Raw genomic sequence first — 12133 nt, 5'->3', positions numbered from 1 at the left:
TAGGAAATCATAGTCACATTTATTATTCAAAATATTTTGACTTCAGTACTGAACTGGAGAATGAACAATTGAATCAGCCACCATTCTTTTACTAAGCTACTGAGAAAGCCGAAAGGACAAAAAAATGCAAAAAACTATATATCAAAAGACAAAGTGTCTGGGATAACCACAATGTGTCATGACTTTATGTTGTTACATCTAAAGAACATTCAGATGTTTCAACACTTTTGCTTCCTGCCCACCACAAACTCGACAGAAGTAAATACGATGTGGCTGCTTTAACTTTAGGTCTGTTTTGCCAGTTACCAGACAAAGAAACCTGCTTTGTGCCACCAGACATGCCCATTGTGTTAGTTTCAATTTTAGTTGATTGTACTTTGGGTTCAATCTGAATAATGGATTATGGTTTAAAGTTTCTTTGCATTAGTTTTCACTACACCCTGCTAGACCAGAAATGCTGACCCAACACTGGGCAAATCTAAGAGCTTAAAGAATATTTTCTTTGTTATGAGTAACTTATAACATGTGTTCTTTTGCATTTGCCTTGAAGATCAAGGGATTTAGTCTGATGAACCTAGGCCAGATCTGGTGCCAGAACCATTTTGCTCATGACTTTGTGGGGCATAGGGTTCTGCTAGTCTCTCAATCGTATGTCAATCCTATCATAATTGTGCATCACAAATCACAGAGTTATTGTGGGCTAACGGAAAGTCAGTCAGACCAGGGACATCCTCCAGGGATTGCTGTTTGGATGGCTGACATGTCCTATAAAGACTGGTGCAACAGGTCACGGAGTTAAGCCAAGAGGGATTTTATCACTGCGCTCATATTCCTCTGGCTAGCTGCCTTGGTGACAGTCTCCTCTGAACTTTACAAATGAAAATATAATTTTGTTCTCCTCTGCTGCCACATGAAGCATAATCCCTCAGAAAGATTTCCAGCTAGAAAAAAATAGATTGCATTTGAATGGTCCCAGAAAGTCTGAGGCAAGTGACTTTTGTGTAGTTGAATGATTTTTCTAAGTCACTAAATCAGTAAAGATAGTCTTGGCAAAGGGGAGAAAAGCAGATTTTCCTTGCTGAATGTCAAAAGAAATAACAAACAAAGGAAGTGCTGCTTTGCTGTGGCTACCTGTGTAAAATATCTAAAAGAAAATGCTCCCAACTGAATCTACTTTGAATATAGCAGAATGACATATGAGCCTTTATGGATGGGTTAGGCTAAATGTCTTTCGAAAATAATTAAGTTTGTCTTCAGGCTCAGGATAGCATAAGTTCACACAATCAGTAAATTAATACAACCAAACCAAGAACATGTGGATTCCAAATACTCTATTCGTTTTATGTGTCACAGTACATGAATTTAGTAAGAAACTGTTTTAATGCGTGTGCCTGCTAGTTTGTTAAGTGCATGATGCTGATCTGTTTTTTGTCGTCAGTGACGGTTATTATAACCAAATGGGCACAATGCTACACTAATGATCTTTCTGTATATAAATTCTTGTTTTTGTGAGCGGACACCATAGTGCCACAGGAAAATGTTTGCCTTAAATTACTTCAAAATAGATTTCAAAAGCCAGACTTGGCTGAGCGACAGTTTTTTCTAGTTACAAGAATCCAATAAAATTACCAGTTCTTCACAGCATGTGTCTGCTTCCTTTCTATTTATCTTAAAGTCTCAATAAAGTAGAAAATCTGAGCAGACAATGTATGTTTAGATTGCTAATAAGGATTTGTAACACATTAGATGGTGAACGTGCTGACAATGCAATTAAACATTTGTGGGTGCAATTCCTTAATCTTTCTTGCAACAGTGTTACGTGTAACAATATTCAGAGCCAGAGAGAGTCTCATTTGAATCATTTTGATCTTGTAATACTAGCTAAATAAGTTTATCTGCAATTGAGACACTATGTTATTTTAACTATGCTTGAGCAACCATTGTAGATAGGATGTACCAGTTAAGGGTTTTTAATATTCCACTTATTTCTGTAAAGCAAGTCATATGGCTTAAAGCCATTGATATATTTATATGCATTTGTCTGTTTCTGTGAACGATAAAGAGGATTGGAATTAAGTGTTGTCTAACACAACATTGATCATTATAGGTTAATATTTCTCGTACATTGGCATTTCAGCTATTTTACATCTGGACAACTCGGTGGTGGATTTGGAAACACTTCAAGCGTTGTATGACAATGTAAGTACTGATAGAAATCAGAAGAACTCATAAAAAGGAACTTGACTAACTCTTTAAAACATATTGTAAGAATTACTGGAATCCATTTCACGTATTAGTCTATTATTCATTTTGGTTTGGTACTGGATGCAATAAAATTTTGTAGTATTTCTACCATTGGAAAGCAAGTGAACACTTCATTGTAAATAAGTATTATCATTAAACTTTTGAATATTGCTAAGTTAAATAGTTCTGCAGTAAGAAATGCTTTGATCCCAAATTTTTGTTTTTTTTCTTGAATTCTGTAAACTGAAGGATGAATGGAAGATTGTTTGGGTGGGTGGAGGTGGGGAAATCCTATAGCTATTGAGTTTAGCCACTAATACCTTTGCTGCTATTTACAATACATTCTGCAGTGTGTGCGCTGATGCTGCCCACAGTTCAGTGGAATACATGCTATTATCTGGCAAAACCTGATATATATGCTCCCATAGCACCATTTGTTACAGCAAAACAAAGGATGACTATCGTTTATTGTGAGCATTACCTGCTGTTGATGGAAATGAAGTAGTCTCACTGCTAGGAAAGCAGAGGAGTACCGAGTGCATTATCAGTAGGGCTAACACTTGGAAGAGTTCTCAGCAACAGGTACAAGAAAGATCCAGAATCAAGCTACCATTGAAGTGCCCTCATCTGTTTAATCGTTACTGTTTGTTGCTGCTGTCATTACACCATTTCCTCTGTCCTGTGGCAACATAATCGTTCCTTCTGTTCATTGCATATCCTCAAATCTCACATCCCTCCCTGCTCCAATAGTCAGTGAAGGACTTTAGATATATAAATATGTTTGTACTGTAAGGAAACATGGCAGACAATTTACACACAGCAAACTCTCACAGGGGAAGCGAGAGTGGTTGCATTGTCTTGGGGTTGCAATCCAAAGACTCAGGTAAATGCTACAGCAGCCCTGGATTCAAATCTCACCATGACAGCTGTTGCAATTTGAATTCAGCATTTGTAGCAATTAGATACAATTGAGTGATTTATTTCAACATTTTCAGAAGGCACCTAAGATTCAGTCATATTGCTGTGAATCTGAAGTCAGATGTAGGCCAGATTTTCCTTCCCTTAAGAATATTGGTGAACCAGTTGGGTATTTAAGACAATCACCTCTTTATTCTTCTAAACTCCAATGGATAAAAGTCGTCCATCACAAGATTGAAACCCCATAAAGGTATCAGTTCAGTAAAGCTTCTTTGAAGTGCTTCCAATGCATCTACATTCTTTCTTAAATAAGGTGCCCAGAACTGAAGGCCGTACTGCAGGTGTGTTCTCACCAACGCCCTGGCCTTGGAGAAATTTCCACTACATTAGTACTCCCTTTGCATTTTTTATCTGCATCACCTTTACTATTTGAAATAAAAATAGGAAGTGCTGGAGAAACTCAGCAGGGGACTGCACCTGTGATGAAACAGAATTATCGTTTTGAGTCCGATTTAACTGTTTATCAAACCATTTGCCATCTATTCCACTTGCTATTGCTCACCCTTTTCTACAGAATAAAACACATCGCTTTTCCAGTCTGCTAAAGTTTTGAAGAAGGGACATATTGGACTTGAAATATTACCTCTGTTTGTTTCTCCAGAGATGTGCAAGACCTGGTGAATTCTCAGAATTACCTGTTCTTGTTTCCTATCTCCAGCACCCACAGTACTTTGCTTTTTATGAAATAAGTATCCCTTCCCTTTCAGTGCAATTACTTGTGGAGTCATGGGACATCACCTCTTACTTCATATCCTGCTCCGTCTGTGTTCACAAAGCAATGTCTCTCCAAGATGCACAATACAGACTAAAATCACAAGACAGTTAGCTGGTCCTACATTAAAACTGGCTCGAGGATCTTCACTGGCCCTTCTGCAATGACAATCTGGTCAAAGATAGAACATTCTGCTGTTGGAAATTATTGATTATCTGCTTGGTTAGTTTGTTCTTGTTCCTGATATCTCACTTGTGTGTTAGTCTGAATGAATAAACTAGAATCCTGACCTGTCCTTCAGGAGGTGAAACCTTGCGCTTGTTAACTTCACCATTCTACTTTGTCTGCATCTGTTTGTTCATTACTAGCGGAGCACAGTTCTAAAGTCTTTGATCAACTCTGAGGTATCAGGCCTGATACAGATCCTAAATATTTGAAAGCCAACATACAGTTCAGCAGGTTCCAAGATGGTGGCAGAGTAGGATGCTTCAGCCAGAGCTCATTGCTCCATCTGTTTCTTTTTCTTTTCTCTATGTTTTCCTTTTGTGTTTTTTTTTTCTCTCTTCTATCTTCCTGACAATGACTTGAACTCCCGGCCTCAGCGTGGACTCAGGCTTCCAGCCTCAACTTGAACTCGAACTCTGAGTCTTAGCACAGATCCGGCATGGTGATCTTTCAGCTGATATGGCTGTCTCCTGGCCTGGCATTGGCAGTCCTTCGGCCCAGCGTGCTGGTCTTTCAGTGACCCATGGTTATCTTTCGGCCTGGCGTGGCCTCGGCATGGACTTCTGGCATTAAGGTGATTCTAGAGTGGTCTCCTGGCCTTGAGAGCCTCGAGGTGAAGCTCGGCGCAGTCTGGAGTCAAGACCCGATGGGGTCTGGAGGCTAGGTGCCAGCGTGTACTGGGTTGGAGGGACTGTTTTTCTGAATTTTTTATTTCCCTATTTTCTGTTTTATTCCTACGATCTATAATGCTGGACTTTTTATTTCTTTATTTTTCTAATTTTTTTTCCTGAGAACTGGTGCTGAAAAATCTGTACCTAGGTAATTTGTAAGATGGTGTTGCAAGTGTACTCATTTGAATACATGTGACAATAAGGCTAATCCAATTCAATTCAATTCAATTCAATTCCACAACTCTTTGGTCTGTTTCATTGTTGCCAAATCTCCAATATCAAGTGTGATTATTTTTCTGGCTTCTTCATGGTAATTGTCCATAAACTTGTCTTGTTAAGTGATTGAGTTCATGAGGTTCACAATTGCATGTGGAACCAGGCAGCTGATATAATTTGATCTATTGATAGTACCCTAGGTTTTATGGAATCTTATGATGCAGTGGTAATATCCCTACCTCTGAACCAGGTGACAGGTTCAAATCCCACTTGCTCCAGAGGGGTGTACCAAAATTTTTGAACAAGTTGACTAAAAATATCAACCCTGGGTTTATAGGACCTTTCTGCCAGTACAAAGTTGCAAGCTACAGAGTTTGTGTATTCCTAAATCATATTGCAAAATGTTGAGATAACAAGGTGTAGAGCTGGATGAAAACAGCGCTAGCGGAGCAGGAAAGCTGACGTTTCAGGCCTAGACCCTTCTTCAGAAATGGGGGAGGAGAAGGGGGTTCTGAAATAAATAGGGAGAGAGGGGGAGGCGGATAGAAGATGGATAGAGGAGAAGATAGGTGGAGAGGAGACAGACAGCTCAAAGAGCCGGGGATGGAGCCAGTAAAGGTGAGCGTACATGGGGAGTTAGGAAGGGGATAGGTCAGTCCAGGGAGGATGGACAGGTCAAGGGGGCGGGATGAGGCTAGTAGGTAGGAGATGGGGGTGGGTCTTGAGGTGGGAGGACAGGTTAGGGAGGCGGGGACAAGCTGGGCTGGTTTTGGGATGCAGTAGGGGGAGGGGAGATTTTGAAGCTTGTGAAGTCCACATAGATACCATTGGGCTGCAGGGTTCCTAAGCGAAATATGAAGTGCTGTTCGGGTGGCATCATTGTGGCACTGCAGGAGGCCCAGGATGGACATGTCATCTAAGGAATGGGAGGGGGAGTTGAAATGGTTCGCGACTGGGAGGTGCAGTTGTTTAGTGCGAACTGAGTGTAGGTGTTCCACAAAGCAGTCCCCAAGCCTCCGCTTTGTTTCCCCGATGTAGAGGAGGCCACAACGGGAACAGTGGATGCAGTATACCACATTAGCAGATGTGCAGGTGAACATCTGCTTGATGTGGAAAGTCTTCTTGGGCCTGGGATGGGGGTGAGGGGGGAGGTGTAGGGGCAGGTGTAGCACTTCCTGCGGTTGCAGGGAAAAGTGCTGGGTGTGGTGGGGCTGGAGGGGAGCATGGAGCGGCCAAGGGAGTCCCAGAGAGAGTGGTACCTCCAGAAAGCAGATAAGGGTGGGGAGGGAAAAATGTCTTTGGTGGTGGGGTCGGATTGCAGATGGCAGAAGTGTCGGAGGATGATGCGTTGGATCGGGAGGTTGGTGGGGTGGTACGTGAGGACGAGGGGGATTCTGTTTTGGTTGTTATTGCGGGGAGGGGGTGTGAGGGATGAGTTGCGAGAAATGCGGGAGACGCGGTCGAGGGCGTTCTCGACCACTGAGGGGGGGAGTTTGCGATCCTTGAAAAACTATGACATCTGAGATGTTCGGGAGTGGAATGCCTCATCCTGGGAGCAGATGTGGCAGAGGCGAAGGAATTGGGAATAGGGAATGGCATTTTTGCAGGAAGGTGGGTGGGAGGAGGTGTATTTTAGGTAGCTGTGGGAGTTGGTGGGCTTGAAATGGATATTGCTTTCCAGGTGGTTGCCAGAGATGGAATCAGAGAGGTCCAGGAAGAAGAGAGAGGTATCAGAGATGGTCCAGGTAAACTTAAGGTTGGGGTGGAAGGTGTTGGTGAAGTGGATGAACTGTTCGAACTCCTCGTGGGAGCACGAGGCGGCGCCGATACAGTCATCAATGTAACAGAGGAAGACGTGGGGTTTAGGGCCAGTGTAGGTACGGAAGAGGGATTGTTCCACGTAACCTACAAAGAGGCAGGCATAGCTTGGGCCCATGCGGGTACCCATGGCCACCCCCTTTGTATGTAGTAAATGGGAGGAATTGAAAGAGAAGTTGTTGAGGGTGAGGATAAGTTCGGCTAAGCGGATGAAGGTGTTAGTGGAGGGGGACTGGTCGGGCCTGCAGGACAGGAAGAAGCAGAGGGTCTTTAGGCCATCTGCATGGGGAATGCAGGTGTATCGGGACTGGACGTCCATGGTAAAGATGAGGTGTTGGGGACCAGGGAATCGGAAGTTTTGGAGGAGGTGGAGGGCGTGGGTGGTGTCACGGACGTAGATAGGGAGTTCCTGGACCAATGGGGAGAAAATGGAGTCGAGATAGGTGGAGATAAGTTCGGTGGGGCAGGAGCAGGCGGAGACAATGGGTCGACCAGGGCATTCAGGTTTGTGAATTTTGGGAAGGAGATAGAAGCGGGCGGTGCGGGGTTGGGGAACGATGATGTTGGAGGATGTGGGTGGAAGGTCACCTGAGGTGATGAGGTTGTGGATGGTTTGGGAAATGATGGTTTGGTGGTTGGGGGTGGTTCATGATCAAGGGGGCGGTAGGATGAGGTGTCGGAGAGTTGGCGTCTGGCCTTGGCGATGTCGAGGTCAGTGTGCCATACTACAACTGCGCTGGTATTGGAAAGACCTACCTTGCAAAATGTTGAGTTACTCATTCACCATTGAATTTGGACAATCAACTGTATGCTAGTGTCAATGATAGAGAAAAAGGACAGTGGCCAGTCTGTTACTCTACCTTCTGTGTCAGATCATTGAACATCTTCTGGCATATCTCTGTAGGGAGCAATGAGGTGACATTCCATTCCTCTTATCTTTCTCTAAATGCACTGCAGTAAGTCACCAAAGCTCCTTTGGCAGCACCTTCCAAATCTGTGACTTCACCCATGAAGCACAAGGGGAGAAGATGCATGGAATCACACCATTAGCAAGCCCAGGGCATTGGTGAGAACACACCTGCAGTACTGTCTTCAGTTTTGGTCGCCTTATTTAAGAAAGAATGTAGATGCATTGGAAGCACTTCAGAGAAGCTTTTTTGAACTGATACCTTAATCTTGTTCAATCTTGTGAAGGACGACTTTTATCCATTAGAATTTAGAAGAATGAGAGGTGATCTTATTCAAAGACATAGAATCCTGATGGTGCTCGACAGGGTGGATGTTGAACAGATACTTCCCTTTGTTGGGGTTACTGTAATGAAGGGAACACAGTTTAAATAAAAGGGGTTTTCCCTTTCCATTGGAGATGAGGATATTGTTCTTTCAGAGAATTGAGAGTCTTTGGAACTATCTTGCCCAGAGAGCAGTTGAAGCAAGATCGCTGAGTGTTTTTAAGACAGAGATGGAAAGATTATTGACTGACAAGGGACCAAATGTTATTGGAGGCGGGCGGAGTTGAATGTGGAGTTGAAGTCACAACCAAGTCAGCCATGATCATATTGAGCGGGGGAAGCAAGATGGTGATGCTGATAATCTCACTTTACTTTTACCATATAATTTGGGCCACCATCACCAAGGTGAAGTGATATACTGTACACACAGTGGAAAAATAAACCACTCTACTTCAATAGCATTCACTTATAACACTTTGAATTATAGATCAACAAATGAATGGATCGTTAAAGGCATCATGTGCTAAGTTTAAAGAGGGTACACTCAGGAACTATCCGTTTAGGTCTTTAAATAATGCTGGCACACTACACTGTAAAAAGGATTCAAAGGCTTTAATGGAAACAGAAATAGAAAATGCCAGGATCACCCAGTAGGTTAGAAAGACCTTATTGCATTGATAATCTTGAGAGATGTAGACTTGAAAGAAATTGAGGCTGTAAAGAGAGAAGATGGACAAAGAGGGCAATTACGTTGTTTCATTATATAGGAGAGAGTAGTATAGAGTAAATAAACAATTCTCATAAAAATCGGGATGTTTTTGTGCAAGTTCAAAATACCAAGGAGGAACATTCTAGCTAACATTGATAGGGCAGTAGCATGAAGGACTATGGTATATTCTTCCCCTCCCTCAAACCTCCTCCCTCAGTATTCCCAATCCACTTTCCTGAACACGATCCCCACTATTGAAAGAAAGCCCACCAGTGCAGATGAAGGTTGACCTGTCAGTTCCGCACCAGTTTCCTCTGAGGTGGGAGATGTAGCACAAAGGTAAAGGATGGCAGCGACCAGGACAGTGAAATGGAGATCATGTGGGAAAAACAGTAGTGGACTTCATTACATTCCATTTAGTAACATTTTATATTGCACCTGACTGGGGGAAAATTCAGCTCACCATTATTCTTTTTGTTTATTTTTCAAGGAATGCATTTACAGCAGCACCAGAATTCTGACGATGTAATTTGACTCATTAATAAAATGTGTGATTTCCATAAAACACAAAATTAGCCAACTTGACAAAAATTTTGAGGATAATTTACAATATTAACATTTCCAACCTTATAGATGTTTTAGTGTCAGGAATCAAGGCAAGTTAGAATATATTACAACGTGCAAGAGTGAAAAGAACTGGGCTGAGCATTTTGCGTGTATTTTCTAATCATGCAGAAGTTGGATTTCATTAGAGACATGAATGGCTCTGTTTGGCACAAGCACACTTCTAATGCATGTGGTGAGGAACAGTTTCTCTGTTTCTCTTCAACAAACAGGATAATTTTATTTGGTTTATTGACACCGGAGTGTGGGGTGGGAACTTGACTTTCTCCTCCAGTCTATTTTCAAGGCTTAAAAACTGGTTATTTACAAAGTAGAATATGTTTTTATATTTGAAAACTAAATTATAAATGGCCTGCTATTTGGAGAAACAATTAATTATCTTGCTAAAAGGTGGAGTGATTTTGTTCGGGTTTAGATGAGATTAAAACTGTGAGCAGGTTTGCATTGTATCTAGTAACTGCATCTCTACATGATCCAGCTGAAGCCAATGTAACCTGAACCTGACAATTAACTAAAATTTGGCAGCATGGTGGTTCGGTGGTTAGCACTGCTTCCTCACAGTGCCAGGGACCCGGGGTCATTTCCGCCCTCAGGCGACTGTCTGTGTGAAGTATATACATTCTCCTCGTGTCTGTGTGGGTTTCCTCTTACAGTCCAAAGATGTGCAGGTTAGGTGGATTGGTCATGGTAAATTTCCCGTAGTGTCCAGGGATGTGCAGGCTAGTTGGATTAGCCATTGGAAAAGAAGGGTTACAGGGATAGGTTGAGAGGTAGATTTTGGTGGGATGCTCTTCAGAGGGTCAGTGTAGACTCAACAGGCCAAATGGCCTGTTTCCGTACTGTAGGGATTATATGATAAAAGGCAAATGGCAATGGGAAATACATGTATTTGAAATGAGCCCTTTTTCACTTGTCAGGGGTACAACAACTGCACAGCCACAGCAACTGATTTTCCACAGGAGGGAGACCATTTATCCACTCATTTGCCAGGGAAGCATATGTTAGTCAGTCAGAAGCAGTTGTCAATGAATGGTTGCTTCCTGCTTGGTATATTGTATCACAAAAGAAAACTCATGGCTCAGATTCCCCAGTCTCTGGATAGTCAGAGCGTCCTGAAAGTTACTCAACAGGACACCACGGATATTCTAATGCACTGTGTGAGAATTCCCAGGGAAGTTTAAACATCCAATGGGCAATCACTTTGCACCCAGACTCCTACAAAACAAAACTGCAACCCTCATTTTTAGCCATAGACCTCAGGCCGTTCTAACTTGCCTATCTGGAAAGTTAACCAGGAAATGTTAAGCAGATAAAAACCAAGACTAACTTATGGGTAACAATAAAGCTGACACCTCCCGCCCCGACGCGTTTAGACTTCTCCAAATTCTTTGCCCCACCCTGGGACTTCCAGCTATCCCAGCGTCATCCATTTCCCCTCCCTGATACCCCATCCTAACTACACCCTGACCTGATTTATCCCTTCAATTAACTGCCTGCCACTCTAACCCCTCACCTGCTTTTTTTCTTACCTTACTCTTTCATGGGATGTGTGTCAGTGGAAACTCTGGAATCAAGTCACATATAGACCAAACCGGGTTATCACGGCAGATATCCCTCTCTAAAGAAAATTGATGGGTTCTTTCAACAATCGCTGGTCATTTCATGATGCCATTACTTTAGCTTTCGATTCCAGATTTATTAATTGAATTTTAATTCCACCAGCAACTGTGGTCAAATCTGAATTTATATCTCCATAGCCAAATGTTAATATCACTGCCTTTACCATCTCATACACTTATCTTACATTTTTTTTACGTATTTACCTTCCTCTCCATAAATACTTTGAGTATTTACATTGTGTTAAGTTACCAAAATAAGACAGCTGATGCCATTATAAAAGGTGTGAGTGGCTTTCACAAGCATTTTTTGTGCTCTCCTCTGTGAAGAACCCTGTACTTGGTAAATTCTACAGGATCCTGCCTTGGAAGACAGGCCAGAAAAGTTGCAGGTAAGTAATTATGTAATAGTTTGTCTGATCTGTAGCAGAACTAGACAGTCTGACCCAGATCAGAAAAATTAAGCTACAAGACTTTAGACTCATAGATATGGTCATCTACAAACAAAATCCTTGGAATGAATTTATTCAGAATTCTTAAAGAATTATTGTGTGATTCACCACTGATTTTTAAGGTGTGCTGGCCTTACTTCGATGGGATTCCCCTTTACTCCACTATCAGGATCCTGAAGCTAATGGAAATAGACCTGCCCTGCCTGACTCAGTTCATTGTGGTTGGAGAGTCATGCTGTTGCTTGCCCTTTCCATGCAGATTCCCTGTAAAGTGCACAATATTGTGTCAGATTGCGGACGACTGTAAGTTGATGTTTAATAGCTCACAAAAAGTCTTGGGGCAGTGTTAACCGTATACAGCCGCAAAACCTGGGCTATTTAAAACAATATGTTTTCAACTGCTGCTCTTCACCTGCGCACTACAGACTAACCATGAGGTTGAGTGACATTTACAACATTTCCCTTTTTCATCTTCTCCCTCCACCCTTTTGAAACTTAAATCCTGCTTCCTAGGTCTTCTACCTTAAATGCAAGCTGTTGCTTGCTGCTGAGCTCAGAATACAGACTCCTTGTGCTTAGACCAAAGTACAGGCAATAGTGTGAGCTCACCTGGATTGGCAAAATGCGTGCTCCACT

General features: G+C 42.3%; 1 protein-coding gene across 2 annotated transcripts in view; it reads left to right on the top strand.

The window, feature by feature from the left end:
- LOC109911862 (formin-like) overlaps positions 1 to 12133 on the top strand; it is a 368530-nt gene that overhangs the window by 197191 nt on the left and 159206 nt on the right. For both annotated transcript variants that reach the window (XM_048600301.1, XM_048600300.1), the window contains one exon: positions 2138 to 2199. In XM_048600301.1, coding sequence (XP_048456258.1) covers positions 2138 to 2199 — 62 coding nt within the window. The remainder of the gene's footprint in view (positions 1 to 2137; positions 2200 to 12133) is intronic.

This window comes from Rhincodon typus, chromosome 8 (genome assembly GCF_021869965.1).
Source record: "Rhincodon typus isolate 14 chromosome 8, sRhiTyp1.1, whole genome shotgun sequence".
NCBI lineage: Eukaryota > Metazoa > Chordata > Chondrichthyes > Orectolobiformes > Rhincodontidae > Rhincodon > Rhincodon typus.
The sequence above is the reverse complement of the archived record's forward strand: the minus strand, read 5'-3'. Positions and strand labels throughout refer to the sequence as shown.